At 40.8% G+C, this 27,749-nt stretch overlaps 2 protein-coding genes across 4 annotated transcripts in view; both read left to right on the forward strand.

The window, feature by feature from the left end:
* Positions 1 to 1,690: 1,690 nt before the first annotated feature.
* On the forward strand, positions 1,691 to 5,630 carry ATP5MC3 (ATP synthase membrane subunit c locus 3). The gene is made up of 5 exons (XM_081243066.1): positions 1,691 to 1,797; positions 1,985 to 2,096; positions 3,295 to 3,372; positions 4,489 to 4,682; positions 5,377 to 5,630. The coding sequence occupies exons 2-5, from the start codon at positions 2,058 to 2,060 to the stop codon at positions 5,489 to 5,491; spliced, it is 426 nt and encodes a 141-aa protein (XP_081099192.1). The 5' UTR covers positions 1,691 to 1,797; positions 1,985 to 2,057; the 3' UTR covers positions 5,492 to 5,630.
* Positions 5,631 to 18,974: 13,344 nt separating this feature from the next.
* Positions 18,975 to 27,749, forward strand: part of ATF2 (activating transcription factor 2) — an 86,216-nt gene continuing 77,441 nt past the window's right edge. For 2 of the 3 annotated variants that reach the window (XM_081242982.1, XM_081242980.1), the window contains exons 1-2: positions 18,975 to 19,140; positions 27,583 to 27,683. The gene's annotated coding sequence lies outside the window, so the exon portion shown is untranslated. The remainder of the gene's footprint in view (positions 19,141 to 27,582; positions 27,684 to 27,749) is intronic. The other variant, XM_081242981.1, reaches the window with a different exon arrangement.

The following is a 27,749-nucleotide window of genomic DNA, read 5'->3' on the forward strand; positions in this document are numbered from 1 at the left end:
TCTCCAGCTTGGAGATATCAGCTCATGGGACTTCTCAGCTTCTATAACCACATAAGCCCATTCCTCATGGTCATCCTGTCAGTCTGTCTGTCTCTCTCTCTATATATATAAACAGTAGTGCTCTGTACTACTCAGGGTCCACAGACATAGAACCCGTAGGATCCTACTGAGGGGGGTCAGTTTTTCTTCCAGCTGGTTCTGTTTCTCTGGAGAACTCTGACTAATACAGAGCATTATTGTTTATTCTGCTTTAAGCATCACAGGACATCTTACCACATACTTCAGGCAAGAACTGAGTACTTGAGAAGATATACTAATAATTTCTCTTTGAACTGCACGTATGCATTATCTCTATTTTATGGGCTAAAGATTGAACCTGGGGACTTCCCTGGTGGTCCAGTGGTTAAGAATCCACCTTCCAATGCAGGGGATATGGGTTTAATCTCTGGTCTGGGAAGATCCCACATGCCACAGGGCAACTAAGCCCACGCGCCTCAACTAGAGAGCCAGCGCACTGCAACTGGAGAGAAGCCTGCATGCTGCAACGAAGATCCCGCGTGCTGCAACTAAGACCCGACACAGCCAAAAATAAAAATTAAATTAATTAATTTTTAAAAAGAGATTGAAACTAAAATGATTAGCTCGCGTGTGATTTTGAAGCATTTGCCTGTGAAGTTAGATCAGTGCCAAAGTCTTATTCATTCTTCAAATTTCAGTTCTGAGGGCTTCTCCCCAGGATTACTGCTAGATGATACTGCACCTTTGTGCCAACTAGAAAAAGAAGTGATCCTCTGGGTCCATGTTGTACCAGGGCTCTAGGCCAAGTGGGTGGGATTTCAGTCCCCAGCCATCCCATCAGCTGGGCATACTAGATATTTATTCTTTTATGTTGACTTGTATCACCTCTGATAGCCACTTGTTAGAACTATTATTAAGTCAGATTTACAGAATTCAAGGACTTAACAGAAGTCCAGAAAGAGCCATTTTTCTGAGACATTTCTGTATTCATCTGAAGTCCACAGTTACCAAAAACAAGTGTTAAAGTTGGGTCAGTTTTGAAAATACTCAGACTTTCTTTAGTCCCTGGCCCTACATGAAAAAACATTTACAATCCCTTAATTCTCCCAACCATGGGGCTGGGAGAAAAACCGACCTGCCTCACGTTACCAAGAGGCAATTTTGTGCCCAAGTCATGAAGCTCTTAGATCTATTCATTTGCTTATTCCTTTGTCCCAGTAGGTCAGGCCCACTTTCACCCAAAAGATTATTCCAGACTCTGGAACCTTTTCCATATTCCTTTAAAGAAATGTATTTTCACTTTGCTGGGAACCCTAATTGCTTCTGCCAAGCAGAGAATGAACGGTTTCCCCACACAGAGTCCCATTTCACAGAGGAGAATGACCAGGAAGGGAGCTCCTCTATGAAAGAGACCTAGCAACTGATAAAAGGCCAAATCTCATCAACTGAAAGACAAAGTCCCACTATCCTCCGACCAGCCTAGATCAAAGGCGAAACAACTTGTTCGGTTCTCTCTGCCTGGGCTGGTCTTTATTTCTTCTTTTTGTCTCTCCGCCACCCTCTGCTCCTCAGTCCGTCTCTGGGCGGCCGTCGCTGCCTTTCCCGACTGGTTACCAATAAAGTTGTTACACAGTGACCTTGAGCGTCTTCCCAGCTGTACCCGATTCCCCGCCTTCTGCATCCGGGTGCCCCGGCGCGGATAAGAGCCCGATCGCGCCTGCGCGCCCAGCCCCATTTCTTCGACCTCTGCTGACTCGGCCGCCGCCACCTCCCGGGAAGGTAAGCGGAGGGCGCGGGAGCCGGACCTGGCCGAAGTGGAACCGCGCCCAGGAGGGATCCATTCATTCTACTGTCGCCTCGCTTGGCGCGGGACCCGAGCTGACCGCGTGCACGGGAGCCCGCGGGACCTGGGTGGAAGGACGGGCCCTCGGAGGGCACTTGACCTTAAGTCTCTTTGCCTCCGCAGAGAGGAAGCGGGAGAGGAGCCCTAGTCGCTTGTCACCCAAGTCCTCCAGCCGCGCCGCCCCGAAGAGTGCAAGATGTTCGCCTGCGCCAAGCTCGCCTGCACCCCAGCTCTGGTGCGTAGCCCAGGCTGGGCCGGGGGCTCGAGGCCCCTACCACTTGGCCCGGGCGTCCACGTTGTTGAACGGGTCACCTCGGGGCAGGACACACCGCCCTCTCGGGACAGCTCTCCCTAGCCCCTTAACCTCTGTGACCTTTTCTCCCTTTCCTCCTCTTCCTGGGGCTTCTCACTCCGCTCCTCCCCTGCACTCGGGGGGTGGAGAGCCGCCGAGGCCTAGCTGTCTGGCCCAGCTCGGTGTAGGTCAAACCCTCCTTGCCCCTCGTTCCGGAGCGGCCCCCCACCCCACCTCCTCCGACACCCTGTTGGATCGCGGCCACGCGAGGGTTGGGGTGCAGTGGAGGGTGGAGGGGGCCTCCGAGGCCTAGCGTCGCGGCTGCACTCTCACTTGCTGATCTGTAGGTCAGTCTCGCTGCTGCAGAGGGAGGGACTTTGCCTCACCCTGTGTGGGCGGAGGCGGCTGGTGCAGGACCCGAAAATCTCTCCTCCTGCTTCTGGGATGTTACTTCCAAAACCATTTTGGACACTTTTGGTGAAGTGAAGATCTCGGGGGTTTGTCTTAGAGAATCAAGTCTTGGTTCTGAAGGGATTTTCTGTGACCTTAATTTAGTGCACACTCAAGGGCGGAGAAGGTGGACTGGAACGTGTCCTTATGGTCAGAGTATTTCAACGATTGTTCTTCCACTGATGTGGAATTACTTAAACTGCTTTTTAATTCTATGATTAATGGACATATAGGAATATCCTAGAAGTAGCGGGAGCTCATGTTAACTAATGGGCTATTTAAAATGACACGCTGTTTATAGTGCTGTTGTACCTACTTGTTGATCCACTTAAACTTAACCAAAGAATGTGGGGTCTTTATTGCTGGTTTTCTGATCTGAATTGTGGCGCTACAATAATTGAAATTTTAAAAGCAATACTTATTCTTTTTAACTAATTGTTCTTAGAAGTTTTGTTCAGAATATCACAAATACATTATGAAGCAAGCTTTAAAATTGCATTAACAACTTAATTAAAATTGCTTTGTGCCTTGAAAAATGACCAAACAGACAAGATAAGAATCAATAGAGAAAAGTCATAAGTTTTCTTACTCATTTTTGCAGCTTGCCTTTATAGAATTCATGCTGCAAGAAGGGTCATTGAAGCTTTATCTGTATTTTTACTTAATACATGGAATCTTTTTTCATTAACAGATCCGAGCTGGATCCAGAGTTGCATACAGACCAATTTCTGCAACAGTGTTATCTCGACCAGAGGCTAGGACTGGAGAGGTAAATGTAGTAATAATAGAAATTAAGTAACACTACCAAATAAGCCTTATGGTTTCGATTAAAGTAAAGGGGAAAAACCTCATTAATGAGTGGTCTGAGGGAGTCCTTTCCACCCTTTCATCCAAAAAATTTGCAGAGAATGAGCTAATGAAAGAAACTCCTGTATCCAAAACTTATCCACCTGAATTGGCTAAGAAATATAGTCAGTATATATACTTAAGTATATGGTTTTTTTTTGTTTTGGGGGTTTTTTTTTGCGGTACGCGGGCCTCTCACTGCTGTGGCCTCTCCCGTCGCGGAGCACAGGCTCCGGACGCGTAGGCTCAGCGGCCATGGCTCACGGGCACAGCCGCTCCACGGCATGTGGGATCTTCCCGGACCAGGGCACGAACCTGTGTCCCCTGCATCGGCAGGCGGACTCTCAATCACTGCACCACCAGGGAAGCCCCAAGTATATGGTTTTGAGTTGCCTGTATTTAAGATTATGATAGCAACAGTTACTGAACAGCCTACTCTATTAAAAAGCATATGCAGGGCTTCCCTGGTGGCGCAGTGGTTAAGAATCCGCCTGCCAATGCAGGGGACACAGGTTCGAGCTGTGGTCCAGGAAGATCCCACATGCCGTGGAGCAACTAAGCCCGTGCACCACAACTACTGAGCCTGCGCTCTAGAGCCTGCGAGCCATAACTACTGAGCCCACATGCCACAACTACTGAAGCCCGCGCACCTAGAGCCCGTGCTCTGCAACAAGAGAAGCTACTGCAGTGAGAAGCCCGCTCACTGCAACGAAGAGTAGTGCCTGCTTGCCGCAACTAGAGAAAGCCCGTGCGCAGCAATGAAGACCCAATGCAACCAAAAATAAATAAATTTAAAATAAAAAGCATATGCACGTACACTATTTCTTAATTTTCAAAAACCTTATGCGGTATAGATATTGCTGTTCCTATTCTGCAAGATGGGAATTATTCTAAGCCCCAGATTTTTCTGGTGTGCCACACCACCTATTCAAACTCAGCTACAAAAATAGAGAAGTGGTTATCATTTTGACAGTACGGTAATTAAAATAGCTAACTGTGATTGCTGATTTGACCTTTGCCTTTATTTCCTGTTCTCTAGAGCTCTACGGTATTTAATGGGGCCCAGAATGGTGTGTCTCAGTTAATCCAGAGGGAGTTCCAGACCAGTGCAGTCAGCAGAGACATTGATACTGCGGCCAAATTTATAGGTGCAGGTGCTGCAACAGTAGGAGTAGCTGGTTCCGGTGCTGGAATTGGCACAGTCTTTGGCAGCCTCATCATTGGTTACGCCAGGTAATTCCTGTTGCCGAATAAACTAGTTTAAAACATGCTTGCAATAATTGGAAACTTAGAAAACTAGTGAAATCATCATAGCTACTTTGTATTAAGTGCCTGTCTGTGTCTTGCATTATATTTTGAGGTCTTTGCATGCAGTTATCTGACTGCTCCCAACACGCCTTGGAGAAACACTGGTTTACCTGTGAAGGACTAGAGACACAGAGGTTATACGGCTTGCCCAAAGTCAAAGCCAGTGTCAGAAAATAATTTTTAACTCACTTTGACTTCAGAGTCTGCACTCTTTAATTTTTAAGTTGTAGTGGGAATATAATTAAGAGAGCTCATGCTTTAAAAATATCAGCTTCCATTTTATTATTTAAGACATTATTTTTAAACTAGCAAATCTTAAAACGTATAGAACATACTTTTTCACGGGGATAAGAAGAATGTCAGAATCCCTCAAAATGGATGAAGACTAACCATTTATATTGATATAGAGAGACAGTGCCTCCCCTTCCCCATATGATTAGGAATGAGGAGAAAGGAATGTCAAAGGCAGAACCAAAAGAGATCTAGGCAAAACACTGTTCCAGTACTTTACAATTTACAAAGATTCTCACGCTAGTAATCTGGTTCTTTAACATTTACCAACCATGTTAAAATTCAAATAATATTTCAAAGTAACAATGATATGTGTTGTCTCTTTTAGAAACCCTTCGCTGAAACAGCAGCTGTTCTCATATGCTATCCTGGGATTTGCCTTGTCTGAAGCTATGGGTCTCTTTTGTTTGATGGTTGCTTTCTTGATTTTGTTTGCCATGTAACAAATTACTGCTTGAAATGTTGGCACTCATCTTAATTACGGATGTAATTCTGTGTATCTTACTGTGACTCCAAAAACTGTAGCATTGGTGTCATGAAAATGTACGTTATTTCCAAAGTTATTAAAGATGAAAACTTTAATTTTTGCTGTGATTTGTACTTACCTAATTTAAATTTAGATCATCACAAAGAAGAACATGTATTCAGGCAGAGGCTGTACAAGTCAGAGGAAACTACTGCAGTTGCCCTGGTGATGGAAAAGATCCTAATGTAATTTTTATGGGAATTCTTTTATATAGTGTTCTGAACATTGTAAATTATAGGGCTTTTGTTTATTCATGTAAAGGGGAAATGTTTGAGTGCTTTGAGCTTCTATGAAATATTAATTAAATCAAGATATTAATTGCTCAAGATGGTTTTGTGTTTTTAAGGGCTAACGTGAATTACAATACTTGGAAGCAGAATCACCTTCCAGGACTAACCTGGCTGGTCTTAACACAGCTGGATCTAAAAATAAATCATGTTGGGTTTTTAGGAATTGAAGCCTTATTAAATGGGTGTTGGGATTAGGGAGGTGATTTTTACTTTTCAGTAGGTCTCACGTTAAGCAGTTGTGTGTCTGTAGTGAATCTTATCTGTCTTCTAAGAAGAAACTCGATCTAACTAGCAGCTAGTTTCTTGCTTAAACAAGGCTCTCATTAAAAACCAAATATCAAAAAGTAAACTGAATTTAAACTTAAAGCCCAAAGTTGCTAAAGCATTGCTTATCTTTGATACCAACAAATGTTTATAATTGGAGTCTTGGGAATGACAATTGGTTCAATAGTATTCTGTTTCTAATACTACGTGTTGCTTATTGGTCAAATTTTGCCTATTAAAATGAAGAAAGGGGTGCTACTATAGAAAGACTGAGTTTTCCCCCTAGCAAATATATTGTACCATTACATTATTTGTCATCACAGTTTCAGGGTTTCTATAAAAGGTTAGGATGACAGTTGGAAAACGTCATTTTATTCCTTTAATCCCTTCTACCTAATTTGATTTCAGTTAAAAGCCATCAGCTACAAGGGTTTGTCAAAGTGCAGTGGGAAGACCCATCTCCATCAGAATCACCCAGGATGTCTAAAGTACAAATCCCTAGGCTCCAGACCTACTGAATTAGAGTCTTTGGCCTTGAAACTCAGCGATCTGCATTTTTAAAAAGGTTTCTCAGGTAATTTTTGTGCACATTATTTGAGGATCACTAACTTATCTGTATCCTTCCCACTCTCTATAAAGTGTCAAAAACACTAAAGAGCTAGAGAGAGCTACTACCACTTTCTGGTTGGTTAATCACCTAGTCTATGTTACATAATTTCCTGGAACCTTCACTATCTTCTTAAATAGTACTACTCAGTATTTGAATTTAGCAATGTAAAGAAATATTACATGTATTATATGACCCAGCAGTTCCACAGCTTGGTATGTACCCAAAAGAATTACAGGCATTCAGACAAAAACTATATACAGATGTTCATAGCAGCACTATTCACAATAGCCAAAAGGTAGAGACAACCAAATTGATGTTTGGATAAACTGATGATAAAATGTGGTATATCCATATAATGGAATATTATTCAGCCATAGAAAAGAATGAGGTACTGAGGAGCGTTACAACATGAGTGAACCTTGAAAACATGAAAGTGAAAGTGCTTTCACTTGGCTAAGTTAAAGAAGCCAAGCACAAAAGGCTGAATATTTACATGAAATATTCAGAATACGCAAATCTGTAGAGACAGGGGAATTCCTTGGTGGTCCAGTGGTTAGGACTCTGCGCTCTCACCACCGAGGACCCAGGTTCAATCCCTGGTTGGGAAACTAAAATCCCACAAGCTACACAGTGCCACCAAAAAAAAAAAAAATCCATAGAGACCGTAGATTAGTGGTTACTAAAGGCTACTGGGAGTAGAGATTGGGAAGTAACTGCTTAATAGGTGTGGGAGGTCCTCTTGGGGTAACCGGTGTTCTGGTGATGGTTGTACAACATTGTGAATGTACTGAATGCCACTGAATTGGTTAAAAGAAAATACATATCTTACTACAATTTACGAAGAAGTACTGTACAATTAACACAAAGTCCATACTGTAAGATCATATGAAATTTTTTAAGTCCTAGGGAAATACTTAGATTAACCAGTCCTCTGTTACAAGTTCATTTTAGGCCAAACACAAAAAACCTGCTCTTACTGCTGGTTTGGTGTTTAAAGAGGCCTGAAACATTGATTCTGGAACAGGTTTCTTATAAGACATGCCCTTAGCTGAGGAAATCCCCTAAGAATGAAAAGGAAATTGTGCTGTGGCTGCCTGGCTTCCAAGTTACTGAGGAAAAAAAAATTCTTTAGAAAATCAGTATAACTTAGAAGTATAACCACAGGCGATTTTACCTTACTTGGAGTAACAAATTTCTTGACATTAAAAGTATATCACTAGAATACATCTATTTGACAGCAGAAGTGTTTATTGTATGCCATTTTTGCAGCAAGTACTACCAGCCTTATAAGCAAATATCAATGGTGTATGCTTTTCACTAACTTCTTAGTTTCTGAACAGAGGCCAATAAAGACGTTTTTGCATTGAAGACCAAATGAGTTTTCCATGTTGATAAGTTTGGCCTGTTTAAAAACTCCAAGAGACAAGAGCACCCAAGAGTGGTAGAGTGCTAATTCATCTGTATTTATTTAGTATACCTAAAGGTATTTCAGATTTCCAGGCATACTTCATATTTTGTAACATGTTGTTACCTTTCTTCATTGCAGGAATGTGGTATTTTTAATGCCTTTGGGATTAACCCAAAATACAGGTTTGAGTATGAAGTGCATGTTTGAACTAAAGAAAAACTTGTCATCTAGACATGTATGGAAAACACTAGACATGTATGGAAATAACTAAAACTCAAAGTAGAATGGTGAGTTCCAGAAGAGTGGCAGGAAGTACTAAGATGCTCAGGGGAGTAGAAAGAGTTTTCTAACGGTGGAATCACATGAAGAAGAGTTATTTTTCTACAAATTAATATAAACCTTGAACTGGTGGAATGAAGAAAGGCCAGAATAAGAGGGTATCTTAGCTAGTGAAAGCATGCGGTAAGGTTCGTGAGAAACAAAGAGCTGCCTGGGTATGGAAGGGAAATAGTGTAAGATAAGGCTGCAAAGGTAAACGGGGGCCAAATTATGTAATTTGTCAGATGTAAAAGTGTGGGTTTATTCATTTGACCACAGCCAGCCATTGAAGGTCTAGAGCCCAGAACGTTTCATACCAGAATAGTGTCGGATAGACGGGAGCCAGTAACGGTCAGTGGTTGCTGTAGTAGCTTTGCTGAGAGGCAGCAAGGGTCCGGTCTAGGATGGCGGCAATGAATATTTTTTTTAAAAGTCTACAAAAGTCGTACCAGTAGGCTTTGATGGGAACCAGTTGGAGGAGGAGAGGGTATGTGCATCAAATAAGTGCCATTCCTTATCCTAGGGACTTCATATACTATGTCATTTAACTTTCATGACAACCATGCAAAATTGGGATTGGTTTCCAAGATGCAGAGTAAAAAGGCTCAGAGGAGTTGAACAGTTCCCCAAATTATGTAGCCATTAAGTGGCAAAGTCAGGATCCAAATTCAGGTCATCTTTGATTCCAAAGCCCATGCTTTGATTTTTAGTATGATTATCTTAGGGATGACAAGGAAAAAGTTGAATTGGGGGAAGTTGGTATGTTGTTTTGTTATAGAATTCTAATACAAGATTGAAGCATACTCCTGAAGAGAGACTTGTGGGCTTGAAAAGGGGAAAGGTATGGTATATGATATGGAGTACATGTGAATAAAAGAAGTGCAGAGCAGGAGTAAGGACAGTGACCACTTGTGCCCAAGGGAAGTCATGGACTCAGAAAAGACCTGAGAAGACCTTATGTTTACACATCAGGTTGATCCTTGGCACAGAGACAACCTACAACAATTAATAAAAAGCGCAAATCTTGGGGAAGGAGGAGAATCTGATTTCCAGCCATCCCACATTATTACATTCAAATGTCCAGTTTTCAACAAAAAAATCACAAAATATTCAAAGAAATAGGAAAATGTGGTTCATTAAAAGGAAAAAAAGATCAACAGAATCTGCCCCTGAAAAAGACCTGATGGCAAATCTACTAGGCAAAGACTTTTAAACAACTGTCTTAAAGATGATCAAAGATGGCTTCCCTGATGGCGCAGTGGTTGGGAGTCAGCCTGCCGATGCGGGGGACGCGGGTTCGTGCCCCGGTCCGGGAGTATCCCACGTGCCGTGGAGTGGCTGGGCCCGTGAGCCATGGCCGCTGGGCCTGCGTGTCCGGAGCCTGTGCTCCGCAATGGGAGAGGCCACAACAGTGAGAGGCCCGCGTAATGCAAAAAAAAAAAAAAAAAGATGATCGAAGAACTAAAGATGTGGAGAAAGTCAAAAAAAGAAAAATATGAACTTTCTGATTTCAAAACTTACAAAAGCTACAGTAATCAAAACTGTGTGGTGCTGGCATAAAGATAGACATAATAGACCAATGGAATGGAATAGAGAGCCCAGAAATAAACCCTTGCATATATGGCCAAATATTTTTTTTACTCTTTTTTTTTTGGTATGGGATAGTTGATTTACAATATTGTGTTAGTTTCAGGTGTATGGCAAAGTGATTCAATTGTTTTTTTCAGATTATATTCCATTATAGGTTATTACAAGGTACTGAATATAATTCCATGTGCTATACAGTAAATCCTTGTTGCTTATCTGTTTTATGTTCAGTAATTTGTATCTGTTAATCCCATACTCCTAATTTGTCCCTTCTTCCCTCCCTCTCCCCTTTGGTAACCATAAGTTTGTTTTCTATGTGAGTCTGTTTCTGTTTTGTATGTAGATTCATTTGTATTGTTTTTTAGATCCCACACATAAGTGATATCATATAGTATTTGTCTTTCTTTGTCTGACTTCACTACGTATAATATTCTCTAGGTCCATCAATGTTGCTACAAAAGGCAATATTTCATGCTTTTTTATGGCTGAGTAATATTTTTTTGTAAAATAATTTTTGACAAAAATGCTAAGACCATTCAATGGAGAAAGGACAGTCTTTTCAGCAAATGATACTGGGAAAACTGGCTATCCACATGCAAAAGAAAAAAGCTGGACCCTTATTTAACACTGTATACAAAAATTAACTCAAAGTGGATTAAAGACTTAAATGTAAGACCTAAAATTATAAAACTCTTGGAAGAAAACAGGGCACAGTTTGCAGGACCATTGGATTTGGCAATGATTTCTTGAATATGACACCAAAGGCACAGGCAACAAAAGAAAAAAATAGATAAATTGGACATCATGAAAATTTTTAAAAATTTGTGCAATAAGAGAACCATCAACAGAGTAAAAAGGCAATCCACAGAATGAGAGAAAATATTTGTAAATCATATATCTGATAAGGGATTAATATCCAGGCATATAGAGTACTCCTAAAACTCAACAACAACAAAAAACAACCCAATTTAAAAATGACCAAAGGACTTGAATAGACATTTCTCCAGAAAAAGATAGTCAAATGGCTAACAAGCACATGAAAAGATGCTCAACATCGCTAATCATTAGGGAAATGCAAATCAAAACTACAATGAGATACCACCAAGCACCCACTAGAATAGCTACTATCAAAGAAAAATGGAAAATAACAAATGTTGGCATTGATACGGAGAAAATGGAACCCTTGTGCACAGTAAGTAGGAATGTAAAATGGTATGGCTGCTGTAGAAAACAGTATGGTGTTCCTCAAAAAATTAGAAATAGAATTACCATATGACCCAGCAATTGCACTTCTGGGTATATACTCAAAAGAATCTAAAGCAAGGTCTTGAGATATTTGTACACCCATAGTCATAGCAACATTGTTCACAATAGCTAAAATGGCAACCCAAGTGTCATCAATGGATGAATGGATAAACAATATGTGGTATATACATACAGTGGAATATTTTTCAGCCTTAAAAAGAAGGAAATTCTGACATGCTATACTGTGGATGAACCCTGAGGACATTACGCTAAGTGAAATAAGCCTGTCACAAAAAGACAAACACCGTATGTTTTCACTTATATGAGGTACTTAGAGTAGTCAAAATCATGGAGACAAAAGGTAGAATTGTGGTTGCTAGGGGCTGAGATGAGGGAAATGAGGGGGATGGGCAGCTATAGTTTAATGGGTATAGAGTTTTAGTTTACTAGATGAGAAGAGTTATGGAGATGGATGGTGGTGATGGTTGCACAGCATTATGAATATATTTATTATAATATGACTGAAATGTACACTTAAAATGGTTAAGATGGTAAATTTTGTGTGTATTTTATCAAATTTTTTTAAAAAGGGGGGGATCAAGGACTCAGAGGTTGCAATAAGGTTGAAGATCCATTTCAGTAAGCCCCAAAAGCTAGACAAGAAATTTTTTAAATTTCAGAGTTCAGATCTTAGAAGTAAGGTAGGTCCAAGGAATGACCAAATTTTGTGGTCAGGTTGTTAAGCGGCTAAAGTTGGGTACAAATTAATGTCCTTGAAGTTAAGTTTAAGGAAAGATTGTAGAGTAATGGGAAATAACATTTAATAACCAAATAAACTATCTCATGCTTCTACTGCAAGTTTTAAATTCTGTTTGATAGGCTTCCCTGGTGGTGCAGTGGTTGAGAGTCCACCTGCCAATGCAAGGGACACGGGTTCGTGCCCCGGTCCGGGAAGATCCCACATGCCGCGGAGTGGCTAGGCCCGTGAGCCATGGCTGCTGAGCCTGCACGTCCGGAGCCTGTGCTCCGCAACGGGAGAGGCCGCAACAGTGAGGCCCACGTACTGCAAAATTCTGTTTGATAATTTTAGCCAATATGGTTTGTTTTGCATGTTAAGTAAGGAAAAGTTTGTATTGTTGCAGTACTATCCTCTGCAAAGCCTTTTAAAATATGATTTCTACACATGAAATTATAAATGAGTTGTTGAATTCTCTACATGCTGAGCATATATAAATTGCATAATTTCATGCTGTTGCTCTACTGCTAATACTATGGACTTAAGACTAACACATAGTCCATCAATTAACTTGCCCAATCCTTTACATTATTAGGGGCAAAACTTATTTTTTTTCAGATCTAATACCATTCTCCTCTGCCTCAACAAACATAGCAACATTATGCCTTAGTTTGCTTTGCTGGTTGACAAGTAGTAGTGAAAATTTGTCATAGTATAGGATTTATAAAAAACAATAGCATCTTTTAAATAGTTTTTTTAAAAGTATTGGTAGATAGCATGCATTTATTTATACTTCTCTCTTTCCTCCACCTATCCCTATCCTACACTTCCTTCACACAACACACACACATGCAAGCTTACTTGTGCATTCTCCTATAGGTTTTCTGGTGATGTGTATATCATAATTTACTAGAGCATTGCTACTCAAAGTGATGTCCATGGATCAGCACCATTGGCATCACCTGGGAGCTTGTTAGAACTATAGGTTCTGTAGCCTTGCATCAGATCTTTTGAATCAGAATCTGAATTTTAACAAGGAACCCAGATGATCTGTGTATACATAAAACTCAAAGTTTACAGTGCTTCTCGAAGAAGCACTACCAGAATACTATGATTCCCAGCATGTCATGACTCAGACTCCTTATCTTTCAAAAAGCTGTCAACTGGTTCATTGGAAGACTTGTTTCCTCCTCTCTGTTGCAATGCCCTGCTAATCCAGTGATTCTTAAAGTGTGGTCTGAGAATTCTGAGGGCCCCAAGAGCCTTTCAGGGAGTTCATGAGGTCCTCCCTTTTCCATTTACATAGCTCTGTGAGGCTAGATTTTCATCATACACTTCAACCAAAACAACATATTGCAGCAGATCAAATGCAGAAACAGATACAATAATGCAACTATCTTCTACTAAGCCATGACATAATTTGCAAAAATGAAAACAATGTCGTTCTTCTATTTTTGTTTTAGAAAATATAATTATTTTTCCCCAAAGTGTTATTTATGTTAAGATGTTGTTATCAGGTGTAGGGTCCCAAAGTCAAAAAGTTTGAGAACCACTGGTCTAATCTGTCAGTGAGAAAACAGGCTGCAATACACATCTCACTTACAAATCTATAGAAATGTCAATTTTGTAAATTGAGAGTAACCTGTCTCCCTAGGTCATATCCTTTCAGGTATCAATCTGTTTATAATCTCTAAAAATTGGCCCAGGTTCCTGGCAAGAATCTGTACTTCTTTCTCCCAAATGATGTAAGTACTCTATCTCCTCTTATATGTTTTGTAATTTAGAGCTTCTTTCTCAAAGGAGCTTAAATTTTGAAGAGAGGAATTGACCTAAGATCAACAGGGACTTGTAAATCCAAGGGCTCCTGATCGTTCCGCCTATTAACATGAGTTAGCATCCTACAACTGATCTTGGCAGAAACTCCTAAGAGGACTCATGGTTGTTGTCAGTGGCTGCTTTTTAAAAAAGTCATTTAGTCAGCACTTCCCAGCCCTGGAAATTCCAGGATCTGCTCCTCTTATAGAAGAGTCCCAGGATTTGCTTCCTCAAAGCATAGGCTGCATAGGTTGGCTGAGTCTCTCAGATGCTGGACAGCTCAGTATTATTCCCTTAAGACTTGTCTCTAAAGGGCAGTTCAAAGCATTTACCTACTTCTCTAGAGATATCTAAAATGTCTGTAGCCCTCAAGGTCCTCTAAAGTTGTATCAAAGGAGTACGCTTATAATACTGCATGTTATCACACTCCTCTATTTTCTCCATAGCAGTTATCACTATTTAAATTATCTTAGTATTTATATATGTATTGTGTCACGCCCTCCTCCCACCATGAGGATCTCCTTAGAGGACTTTGTCTTTATTGTTATAGTTACAGGACCAGGAACAGTGCCTGGCATGTTCATGCTCGATAAATACTGACACTATGAATAATAAACTATAGAGACAGAGCATTTGGTTGACAGTTAACCTGTGAGGCTGTGTCCAAGGTAAGAAGGTAACTGGAAAGAGCTAGGTATTAGTCTAAGGGCCCGGGAGGGTCCATATGACTAGACATTCCTTCGTTTCTGGCAAATAAGGAATTCATGGCTTTGGTATTATTTGGGCCTTAGGTTGACAGATAAACTAGTTGTGGGGAGTCATGAAGGGTAGACACAAATGACAGATAAAAGTCTATTCTGGGAGTGGTTCTATCTACTTTTACTGATAAGTTAATAGTAAATGATGACAGACTAGAATGATGACAAGCCCTCTTTATAAGGAGTGGGATGAGAGAGATAAGAGAAGACATTGAGATGAGGCACAAAAACAAGGCCCTTAAATTCCATTCTCTCTCTTTGGGCTGGTGTCATTGTAGCTGGCATAAGCTTACTGGTGTAATTTGAAGATAAACACAGACCTCTAATTTTTCTCCACAATGCCACACACATTTAATTATAAATTCTTTTGAGAAACCAAAGATTGGGGGTAGGAGGTGGACAGTGGTCTTCCTTGCACTTGACATGTTCAGAATGGAAATTTCCATATTGAGGACAGGTACTGAGAAGTAACTTATTACAGGTCATTTCATCAATATGCAAGAAAACCCTGGCTGTCATAGGGAGGGAGAGAAGATCTGCCATGAAATAGAAGCTACCAAAAAGTCAACTAAAATGTCTGGGGCCATGCTGTCCTCATCTCAGATACCAGGTGGGTGGATAATCATGTCCTGCTTCCTCCACACCTTTCACACCACACAGACACACATACACACACCCTTCCTGTCCCACTGGCAAAATCCTAGCTAAACCACTGTACTGAGCTGCATCTTGAGGATACCTGTGAAAATGTAGTCCAAGGCAGACATAAGGGAGGCCCTGGACTATGCTATGTTTTGTTTAGCTACAGACAAACAGAAACTATGTTTTATAAATTAAATCTTCCCTTTTCACTCTCTTTTTATATATATTTATATATATATATATATATATATATATATATATATATATATATTTAGCAGAGTTTTAGTAGCATCCTTATGAGCAATAACAGATTGATTAACAACCAGATAATACTTGTAAACAAGGTGGAAATACCCCATTCTGTGGCATTGGGAAGGTTTTGAGAGCATTTAGAGACCACCATTGTTTCTTGTGGTATTTAGTAATGGACATTTTTTTCCCGACAGAAATAAGGGCTTTTTAAGTTTATTTTATTTATTTATTTTTGGCTGCGTTGAGTCTTCATTGCTGCACGTGGGCTTTCTCTCTAGTTGCGGCGAACCAGGGCTTCTCTTCAACGTGGTGTGCGGGCTTCTTATTGTGGTGGCTTCTCTTTGTTGCAAAGCATGGGCTTCAGTAGCTGTGGCACGCAGGCTCAGTAGCTGTGGTGTACGGGCTTAGTTGCTCTGCAGCATGTGGGATCTTCCCGGACCAGGGCTCAAACCCGTGTCCCCTGCACTGGCAGGCGGATTCCCAACCACTGCACCACGAGGGAAGTCCTGAGTTATCTTAAAATAGCCTCGCCTTGTATCTAAGGAATACCAGTTTTATTCAGAAGTCATGATGAGTTCTAAAAGATGGTTCACCAGATCCTCGCTAATTTTCTTAGGAGTAAGTTGGGTAGATACATGTGTGGAACAATAAGACAGGCAAGAAGCAGTCCAGAATTTGCCTGCATTTGTAAAAAGAAGATTGTAGACAACTTTAGGACTGTTGGGGATATGGAGGAATGAGGAAGTGAGCAAAAAATTGAAAAGCAAAGCATTTTATGAGGATATGCGTAAACAGTGAGCTTATAATTATGTTCACAGGATCAGAACTGAAAATATTGACTACATTCATTTTGTCTACACTGAATGTTTTCTCTATTTGTAGAAGAAAAGCTATAGTGAAGGAACTGTTGTGGAACTAGAAGTATGTAGATAAAGTGAGTCACTTTGCTATGCCAGGCTGCCTACATGTATATATAACAGATTTGCATCCATTTCACCTATTTTTCCCTCTGAGCTCATTTATATTTTTTCATTCTTGGTATACTTTCTCTTTAGAAAATTAGCAAAACTATATTCTCACAACCGATCAGAGTACTATTTGTATTACTAAATGATTGTTCTCTTGTCTAAAAGGACTCCCAAAAGACTTTTTTTAAAAATAACATGTTCTAGCTCATTATGTAGATGATTATCTGCTTGGCCATGGACTAGAGAAGTAGGGATGAGGAAAAGAAATTTAAAACCAAACCTACTGCCAATTGAAAATCAAACTGGAGAAGAGAATTTCAATTTTTTGATATAAGTGAATGGAAAATAATTGTTTTAAAAAGTCTATCTAGGGCTTCCCTGGTGGTGCAGTGGTTGAGAGTCTGCCTGCCGATGCAGGGGACACGGGTTCGTGCCCCGGTCCGGGAAGATCCCACATGCCGCGGAGCAGCTGGGCCCGTGAGCCATGGCCGCTGAGCCTGCGCGTCCGGAGCCTGTGCTCCACAACGGGAGAGGCCACAACAGTGAGAGGCCCGCGTACCGCAAAAAAAAAAAAAAAAAAAGTCTGTCTACTTTGAAATGACATAACATTTATAACTCATTTGCTCACATTAGACATTTTGGGGGACAGAGAGAAGTGTCATTTTAGTGAATATATTCTAGACCTAACAATTTGTGATCTATCAGTCACACATTTTGTCCATCACCATGTTCATCATCAGTAATCTGAACTGCTGTTTTAATAATCAGTGCTACACTACTCTAACACTACTAAAATGTTACTAATGTTATGTAGAGATGATACTTTCATTTTAACTTGAGACATAAACAGTGTCAATTTGGCTTCTTTCAGGTCTCTTGAGTAACGAAATTAGTTTTAAAAGAGGGGTGAGTTGGCTCACATACGTGTATAGAGGCCAGAAACCTGCTAAAAGGTCCAGTGCCATTACAGTGTCACTTTTATGGCAGATACCATTATTGAACTGCAGGTTCATTAACTCTCAAATACTATGCCCCACAATCTTCCAACAATTTCAGTTTCATTTGAGTTTGGAGATAATGTTTGAGTGCATTATGTAAACTTAATACATAATTTTGCTATAGACTAGAAATCATCACTTAATAAGTGGAAAACAAGGCACTGAAAAAAACGTGATTTAAAAAAAAATAATTAATGCAAATTTTCGCAGGGTCCCCATCATACTTTTCAAGGGTGCTAGGGTGTATTTATTGAACAGTCAATATCCCTACCTTTAACATTCGAAACATTTAAGTTGTAAAGAGAATCATAGAGCAACATTAGTATTTTCAGCACTTCTCTTTGTAGGAATGTATCTGTGTCAACTGAAGAGCAGTAAATACGGTCGTTTTTTGTCCTTTATGTTAATCAAATGATTACCTCCTCCCCCCTTCTTTTTAAACAGCTACTTTCAAAGCTTGACAGATATTTCCTAGGCATTGCATCGGCCTATTAAGCAGTAGGACAGTATTATGGAAAGAGTGCTATTTCTACGCCGTATTAATTTGGTGTCCTTTGGTCCTCTCAAGTGTTAGTACGGAGTTGTTGATGTTTTAAAGGTTTGGAATTATCTCTACTAAAATTGATATATTTTTATCTATAACTGCTAAGTAAAGGAAAATTGATAAAATAGGATACACCATAATATGGAGGATTTTCCTCTTGTACTATTTTGTTAGGGAGATATAGTGGAAGGCACTGTATTTCCTTTTAGTAAGTTACTTAGAACATAATTATATGCTAACATCATACACTGTACTGGGCGCTAAGAGCCGGAGGAATCAGTTCCAGCTACAGCTTAGTAAAATTCGAACAAACGCTATTCATGGTAAAGGCTTTTTCATTTATTTCGGAACTGACATCTTGCTTCCCCGTTTCAGGCGCGTAGGGGGCTTAGGGGGTAATTTCCAGCAAACTCCGCGTCTTCTAAACCGAAGCTCTCCTCAGGCTTCAGTGCAGCCGGAAGGTGGGTTTCGGTGCGCGCCTCCCTACGCTTTACCCTTCTTCCTACCAAGGACCGGGAAGTGACAGCAACGGAAATACCAGGTTTCCGGAGCTGGGCTCAGAGGATTCCTCCTGCTTTCTCTCCCGCCACCGGCAGCCTTCTCAGAGTTCACCTTTCCTCCCTGCACACCATCAACCTCCTCACGCAACCTCAACATCCACCTGCTCCAGCGCCCTACACTCGCGCCCACCTCCATCCGGCTGCCAATCACAGCCTTCCGCAGCTTCCGGTTGCAGAGACACCACTCTTCTAACTCCCTGGTCCCGCCCCCTCCAGAACTGCTTCCCGCCCTTCGGGTTCTGTATCCAATAACCAGCGCCCGAGTATTCTTTGGTTCCCGCCCCCTTCCTTAAGCCTGACTGAACCACCTGATCCGGAGGCGCTCTGTCAGAAGGAAGGCAAGAAGGGGCGTGTGCGTGGAGAGGAGGGGCGCGAGAAGAAAGGAGGGATGCCGGGAGTGGGGCGGAGAGAAGGGTTGTCAGTCCGATCTCGCGAGAGAGGACGGAAGCCTGTGGGAGCCCGTGGCCTTTAAAGTGCGGTTCAGTCCTTTCCTCCAGGGGTGGTTTGTAAACACCGCTGAGCTCGGGTCTCCCCAGCGACCGAAAGAAGCATGAACTAGTGACCTGGAAAGGTGAGTAGTGATGAGGAGAGGGCCGCAGGACTGGAGACTGTAGGGATACGGAGAAAGAAGGCACTAACATGGCGACGTCGCTCACCATAGTCCCCACCCCCCGCTTCCCATCACCTCGGGCGCTCCTGCCCGTGCCTAGCCCTCGGGGCGGCTGTGGCTGTGCTGCAGCTTTAGCGGCTCGTGCGGCGTCGGCTTCGGGAGCCCGGCCGAACAGGCCGGACCGTTAGATAACTGGCATTTGTTGTTCCGGCCCCTCCCCGCTCGCGCGCTTTCCTGACGAGGAGGAAAAAGGAATAACGGCTCCTCTTAGACCCCTCCCCCTGCTATATCGTTCCCTTGTCTGGTCAGTTTGGAGATCTCTGGGGCACACGTCGGATTTGCCGAGGGTGCAGGGAGAGCCCCCTTCAGTCCTTGGGTTGAGCAGGAAGAGGGCCGGCTCTGGTCTCCCCACTCAGTGGTTGGGGACTGTGTGTGATGGTGGCGAGGGGGAGGATCAGGAGGCGCGGCCGAAAATAGGGTCAGGGTCTCTGCCTGCGGTGGGAGCTGATGGAACAAATGGTATGCAGAACCTGGGAGCTGGAAGTCTCGGCCTTTTCTGTCCTTTCTGCCCCTTCACACTCCCGCCACCCCCCGCTTTTTCCAGATGGGGCGGGGCTGAGGTGCGGGTGCAGATTGATTCTGGTATTTTACCCCCCCCCCCTTTTTTTTATAACCTTCCTGGGTGGACTGCAAACGTTCTGTAGGGAAATCACCTGTGCTTTTTTTTTTAATTGATGTCTGAGGACCAGGGCCGAGAGTGTGTTTTCTGTGTTCGCTGGTTGAACTGACGCTAGAAGGAGGCAGAGGACGGAAGAGATGAGAACTATTTTTGTGCCTTTAAGTGGTATAAAATTGTCTTTGTTTAATGAAGAGTTTTAAAACTGGTCAGGCCAAGAGCAAAACTATTGTGAGTATTTTGGAGTAAAAGGGGTTACTCCTGATGGACCTTAGGCCTGTTGACTAATCCGTAAATTATTATGTGAAAGTTACAATTTCTTAGGAATTTAAAATTTTGGAGACAGTAACAGTAAATAAATTTAATGTATGTATTTGAAATCAGAACAAAAACTGTTCCTCTGAGCACGTTTTTTGTCCTATCTGAAGAAATTTATAACCACTGTCAGTAATAGTCTTTCTAGGCATAATCGGAAAGCCTATATCCTTGGTCTGTTGTACCAAAACTGTGAAGGTGAGAAGCTTGTTAAAAAGTCATCCGAGTAGAGTTAAGTGCCCTGAAAGACAAATGCAGTAGCAGTGATATTTTGTAATTAAAATTAAATTTGTTACAGTGACTTGAAAAATCCACTGTAAACACTGTTTTCAAAACTGCAGGAACATCATTGTAAAGTGTGTTCAAAAATAGAGATGCCCTTCTTCAGATCAAGAAACAAAAAAGTTCATGGGTCTTTAAGGTCATTGATAATTGAATCCTAATCTTTGTAAAATAGTTTGTAAGAATATTCCAGATTTACAGTGCTGTGTATGCTCTCTCCTAAGACGTGTTTAATCTTGTTCTGAGAGGATGCTACTGCCATTAAGTTTTTAATTATTTAAACTATAATATTGTAATTTAGAACATAGGTGTTTGTTTTTTATTGATTGATTGATTGATTGATTTTTGGCTGCGTTGGGTCTTAATGCTGCACGCGGGCTTTCTCTAGTTGCTGAGAGCGGGCGCTACTCTGCGGGGCGCGGGCTTCTCATTGCAGTGACTTTTCTTGTTGCGGAGCACGGGCTCTAGGCACGCGGGCTTCAGTAGTTGTGGCACGTGGGCTCAGTAGTTGTGGCGCATGGAATTAGTTGGTCCCCGGCATGTGAGATCTTCTCAGACCAGGGCTTGAACCCGTGTCCCCTGCATTGGCAGGCAGATTCTTAACCACTGCGCCACCAGCCAAGTCCCTAAAATTGCCTCAATTTTAAAGGTCCAATAGGAAAATAACTTTCAGTTTCTGCCTGTTTTAACATTGAATTAAGCATCTCTGTGCATAGATCTTTTATTTTGAATTGTTTCTGTAGATACCAATCTCAAATGAGATTCTAGGTCAAAGGATATAAATGTTTCTACAGTTGCCAAATTTTTGCCTCCCCAAAGAGTTGAGCAAGTTTACACTGTCATCAGAATGTTACTGCATCAACTTTGTCATAATTTTACCAACTTTGGAGTTGTGCTTATTAAAAAAAGTAGGATTACTTAACTAGGAATTATTAATGTAAGTGACATAAAACTTCTGAAGAAGTTTCATTTAGTTGACTATATCAGTGTGTAGTTATTTGTCTGCCAGTGATCTGTGTGCTGGGACAGATATGTATATTTCATATTTTCTGTCATTTCACTGATTTTATTTCTCTTAAAGATTACTGAAACTTTTGACATCCTAGTAGCAATAATCCTTAAATTTTCTGCAGTTTTACATAGTTTACACATTGGATGTCTTATGCTAGTTCGTTTTAATATAAGAGCTTCTTTCTGAACTATACATTTGTGAATTATTAAACTTCATAGTGACATTCCATATAGGTAACCCTTCAAATAAAGAATGTGTATGTTACAGCCAAATTGACTGTGTTTTTGTTTCCTCAGTATTATCTTCTGGCTCATTGTAAGTATATAATCAATGTCTTAGGGTAGTTACTAATCAGGTTGTCATGAGCCTACCACTTATTATCTGTGTCACCTTGGGCAAATGTAACTTCTTTGTGCCTCAGTTTCCTTATCTTTAAAGATAATACTTAACTCATAGCCTTGTTGTGAACATTCAAATATTTAATGTATATACAATGCTTGAAACAGTGTCAGGAACTTAATGAGTACTCAGTATATGGTATGGTAATTATAATTGTTAAAGTTCATTAAAAAAAAATAATAATCCATCACAACCCCAACAGGCATGCATGTGGTGTGGCTTGAAGACAGTACAGCAGTCATCTATTTGGTAGCTTTGGCAATAATGTTGAGTTTTCCCTAGGAACTTACAATTTGTGGTGGAACTTATAATACTACCTTAGAATTTTCATAAATCCATGTGAGAGAATAGCTTGTATTTTTTGTTCCATATACATTCCTTCTTCCCAAGTGAGACTTTGTCTATATAAAACTCATGCAGTATAGCATATACACATTTTGAGATGGTAAAGTCATGATACTGTGATTTGCATGCAATCCAGTTGTCATTTTCTTCTTCTCCACCAATCCCACTATAAACATTTCTGTGAGACCTTTCATTTCTTCCTCTCTAAAGTGGAAGAGATGACTAAATTAAAACATCACACTTCTAAGGTTCTTTTGATTTCTTTACTAATTATTTAATATAAGTATAGCATCATTTCTCAATCATGATGTTGAGAGTCACTAGTATCTTTTATCATTGTAAGATAGGTTTTAATGATTGTTGAAGTGTGGATGTTGGATTGAGGGTTACTTCTGAGGTAATATCTCTTTCATTTACCGGAATTTTGATGTACTTTGCATGGTGTGGGGGGAGGTAAGCTTACTAGTGTTGTAATGGGAATTGTACATAATCTGTATCTTATTTGTGCTCTCTTCATAATGAGAAATTATTGATGTACTCCTAAGCGGTGATTATGAATTATTGTAATTCTTGGTGAGCTGTGAGTTTCTATTTTACTTTTACAAAGACAAGTTTTTAGTGAGGAAAAGCAATGATCATTAGGTACATTTTATACATCTACCTTGGGCAAAATTAATGCTATGGACATTATTTTGTATAGCTGATATGATTACCAAATCTAAGATGATGTTATTAGTAAAAACTTTCATTAGCACTATTCATATTCATAACCATTAATCTGTAAATTCTTTGTATTTATATATTTCTAATGTTGTCTGTTGTAATTTTAAACTATAAAACAAGAACTTGCTTACCTTAATTCACCTAGGAATTAAAGGTCTGGGAATAATCAAGACTCACTTGAAAAAATGAAGTTTGACTTAAAAATTGGACTACTGATATTATTAAATAATATTTTGAGATATTGGGCTGATTTCACTATTCACATACAGTCATCCCTTGGTATCTGTGGGGTTCGGTTCCAGGATCCACTGCAGATACCAAAATCTGTTGATGCTCAAGTCCCTTATATAAAATGGCATTGTATTTGCATATAACCTAAGTACATCCTCCCGTATTCTTTAAATCGTCTCTACATTACTTATGTTACCTAATACAATGTAAATGCTTTGTAAATAGTTGCCAGGCAGGAGGCAAATACAAGATTTGCTTTTTGGAACTTTCTGGAATTTCTTCCAAATTTTTTTTTCTGTGTGTGGTACGCGGGCCTCTCACTGCTGTGGCCTCTCCTGTTGCGGAGCACAGGCTCCGGACGCACAGGCTCAGCGGCCATGGCTCATGGGCCCAGCCGCTCCACGGCATGTGGGATCTTCCCGGACCGGGACACGAACCCGTGTCCCCTGCATTGGCAGGCGGACTCTCAACCAATGCGCCACCAGGGAAGCCCCCCGCCCCCAAATATTTTTGATCTGAGGTTTGTTGAATCCGGAGGGCCAACTGCACTCATAATGTACTTTCATGAATACAGTATTGAGAAAAGTCTGTGATGCTCTTCATGTATCCCATCAACTTTGAGGAATTTCATCAAAACTTTGGTATATTCTTGGGAGTTGTGATATGTATGAAGAACATCTGTCGTGTCTCCTATGAGTAGTAAACAATTAAAAACTGCTGCTTTCATCATTAAAGCGGAACTTATATTTTTCTCACTTCCTTACGTTGATGAAGTAAAACATTATGTACCAAATAACCTTATGGGATAACATCAAATTCATGGGTTAAAGATTAATTTAAAAATCTTCTGTCTAAAAGTTAAACTATGTAGTTCTCAGCTTCTGGCTTTAAAAATAAAGAAGGTAGTAAGATTTAGATTAATTATTAGGAAAATGTACACTTAAAGTCAAAATACAGTAAAACTTCTAATAAACTGAATAGATAGTATATGAGTACCATGCACTGTACTTGATATATTTTATATATACAGTATTGTTTTCTATTATTATTATTATTTTTTTAATTATTACTTTTTGTGTGTGTGGTACGCGGGCCTCCCACTGCTGTGGCCTCTCCCGTTGTGGAGCACAGGCTCCGGACACGCAGGCTCAGTGGCCATGGCTCACGGGCCCAGCTGCTCCGCGGCATGTAGGATCCTCCCGGACGGGGGCACGAACCCGTGCCCCCTGCATCGGCAGGCGGACTCTCAACCACTGCGCCACCAGGGAAGCCCTCAATTATTATTTTTGACAATCCTGACTGCACCACCAGGGAAGCCCTCAATTATTATTTTTGACAATCCTGAAACTAGTATATTTTTTCTTCCTGGAGAGGATAGGAGTGAAATCATACCATTAAAATTTTTTCTAATTTAGAAACTTAAAGGGGAATGAATTCCTACTAGCTTATAGCTACAGGTTTTCAACTTCTTAGGTTTAAGTTCGTTATTATGACCATATTGCTGTTCCTAGTGTGAGCTCTAGGATCATTTCTTGGCATTTTGTGACACTTACCAAGATATGAGACGGAAATTAGAGCACAGAGAAAACTCTGAATCTGTGCGGTTCCTTGGGCTACAAGCCTGTCCTCCTGAGTACATTAGCATTTTTGCTTACTTTATTTTCTATTCCTGTTTCACAAATCACTACATACTTTGCATCATAAAACAACCCAAATTTATCTCATAGTTTTTGTTTGTCAGAAGTCCAGGTGGGCTCAGCTGGGCCCACTACATAGGGTCTTACAAAGCCAAAATCAGTATGTTAGCAGAGCTGCATTCTTTCTTTCTATTTGGAGTCTCTGAGGAAGAATCCATTTCCCAGTTCATTTAGATTGTTGACTGCATACAGTTTTAAGACTGAGGTCCCTCTTTACTTGCTGTCAGCCAGGGCTAGTCTTCGCTCATAGAAGTTGAAATGCTTTCAGTGCTGCTCCCTCCAGTAATGGCAGGTAAAGTCTCTCTCATGCTTATCTCTGACTTCTGCTACTGCCAAAATCTCTCTGACAGAGAAAGTTCTTCACTCTTAATGGCTCATGTGATTAGATTGGGCCATCTGGATAACCCAGGATAATCTTCCTATTTTAGAATCTGTAATGATTTTTACATATGCAAAGTCCATTTTGCTATGTAACATAACCTATTTGTAAGTTCCAGGGATTGGGGTATGGACATCTTTGGGGCGCCATTCTGCCTAATACACTCATATATATACTCCTGAAAAGAAATTTGATAAACTGTGTACTCTTGCACATTTCTAAGTTGATTCCTAAAATATTTCTTCATAAGTTTAGATAGTTGAAAAAAATATAATTTCTGGCTTTTCAAGATATTGACACCATTCTTTTATAAGCGCAGTTGATCCTTGAACAACACGGGTTTGAACTGCATGGATCCACTTATATGTGGATTATTTTCTGTAATAAGTACAGTTATCCCACAGAGCCATTTGTCCTTTGAATTGCTGCTCCATTCATAGTCCCAAATTTACATTTGTCTAGCTAAATATCCTGTTCTGGTCCCTTTTCCTTTAAGGAACAGTCTGTATATAAAACAATTTCGTTGCTGATTTTGAAATGAGAGTCCTTATAGCTTTTGGTATTTGCATCAAAAGTTTTAAACATATTAAGGCTGTTTTGGCCAACCTTATTCAAGGTAAAGTGCAACCCTTCTTTTCAACAGTCTGTGCAATAAGGAAATCTCCAAGTTCGTACTTGGCCCTCATGCATGGGAGCTCAGCCCTCAGGTAAGGGAAGGTCAACTTTCACTTTAACATCTTGCTCCTGGGATCGCTGCCTTTTCCTAATGCAATTGGTAACTGAACTTTCTGCCAAGTTCTTACCCAGTCTCACCTTAGGCACTCCATTACTTACCTAACGGTCCCATGTAATCATTCCTAAGTTTTGTGGACTGCCTAGTGAGTTTATCCTCCTAAACTACAAGTATTTAGGTTGTTGCTTTACTCTTACGTTGTTACTCTGGTCTTCAGATAGTTTTCCTTCTTACTCTGTCACCTACAGAGTGGTCTTGCATATTTAGAGAAGTCCTTATTAACATTGGTCATGCTTCTTGGCCACTGGCAGGAGTTTCTACCTTTGAAAGCTCCCTTCAGTGGACTGATAAGACATCTCTACAAGGTATCCAATCATCTTACGTTTTAGAATGAGCTGCATATGATGACAGAAACAACTAATTGTCCACCAATATTCATTCTCTTCTTTTTCCGTATTGTAGATGCTCCAGGTTTTTTTTCTAAGCATGTGGTGAAATAAGGAATGTATTTCTCATCTTCCTTGCTAGCTATGGCCATGTGATTTAAGTTCTGGCCAGAATAGAAGTTTCCTGTAAGATTTCTGAAGTGTCATTAAAGGGAGGCTATCTCTCATCTCACCATTTTCCTTCCTGCTATTGATGGGATGGCTAGACCTTGAGCAGTTATTTTAAACCGTGAAGGGGACGCCACATGTTGAGGATGGCAGAACAACGAAACAGAAGGAACCTGGTTTCCCAGTGATCACGGTTCTGGACTGCCTGTGTTCTTGTGAGAGAAATAAACTTCTGACTCATTTAAGCCATTATTATTTTGAGTTTTCTCACTCACAGCTGAACCTAATCCTCACTGATACAGGCATAAAAAAGTCACTTCCAAATAAGAAGCACATAAACACTTGTGTGAAGCACACTGGCACAAGAAGAACCATTAACCTCCACTCTTAAGAATTTTGATGCTCAAGATTCAGCACTGCTGTTTCACGGATCAGCTGTGACTACCTCTTCCTTCTGTTATATTAAAAAGTTTTATTTTTCTCTTTTCACCAAGATTCCATTGCCATGCTTCCATCTTTGAAACTGTTACACATCTGATAGGTGGCAGTGTGCCAGGAGTTATGGGAGGCCACAAGGTAAACATCTTCCTGGAGCATTAAAGATTTTGCAAGGAACCTTAATTTTTTATACTAAAAATAATGGAATAGAAGGCAAAATACACATGCATTTTAAAATATAAAATAAACATTTACAAATTTTTGTAGTGGAGTTATTTATTTATTTTTGGCTGTGTTGGGTCTTCGTTGCTGCGTGTGGGCTTTCTCTGGTTGCGTTCATTGCAGTGCGTGGACTTCTCATTGCCATGGCTTCTCTCGTTGCAGCGCACGGGCTCTAGGCGTGTGGGTTTCAGTAGTTGCGGCAGGCAGGCTCAGTAGTTGTGGCACCCGGGCTTCGTTGCTCCACCGCATGTGGTATCTTCCCGGACCAGGGATCAAACCCGTGTCCCCTGCATTGGCTGGCATATTCTTAACCACTGCGCCACCAGGGAAGTTCCTAGAGTTATTTAGATTTTGCAGAGTAATGAGTTTGCTCTTTTCTGCCTCTCCTTTGCCCTAGGGATACTTAGATGGAAACTTGAGAAGCACCGCTTACTTGATTAGAGTTGAGGGATTCCTGGCAGAAGAGTAAATAAAGCTCATGGCCCACCAGCTAGAAAGGTAAGAAATTTTAAGCTTTTGCTGCAAAAGTGGTCTTTTATTTTGTGATTGTCTCTCAAATATTAA

The sequence above is a fragment of the Mesoplodon bidens genome, assembly GCF_964165515.1.
Source record: "Mesoplodon bidens genome assembly, chromosome: 8".
In the NCBI taxonomy this organism is placed as follows: Eukaryota; Metazoa; Chordata; class Mammalia; order Artiodactyla; family Ziphiidae; genus Mesoplodon; species Mesoplodon bidens.

What these genes read in the sequence shown, in the direction of transcription:
- ATP5MC3 (XM_081243066.1), top strand. Translation starts at nt 2,058, where the DNA reads ATGTTCGCCTGCGCCAAGCTCGCCTGCACCCCAGCTCTG. An exon ending in CAGAGGCTAGGACTGGAGAG is followed by an intron (nt 3,373 to 4,488) that starts GTAAATGTAGTA and finishes CCTGTTCTCTAG; the next exon opens with AGCTCTACGGTATTTAATGG. An exon ending in CTCATCATTGGTTACGCCAG is followed by an intron (nt 4,683 to 5,376) that starts GTAATTCCTGTT and finishes TGTCTCTTTTAG; the next exon opens with AAACCCTTCGCTGAAACAGC.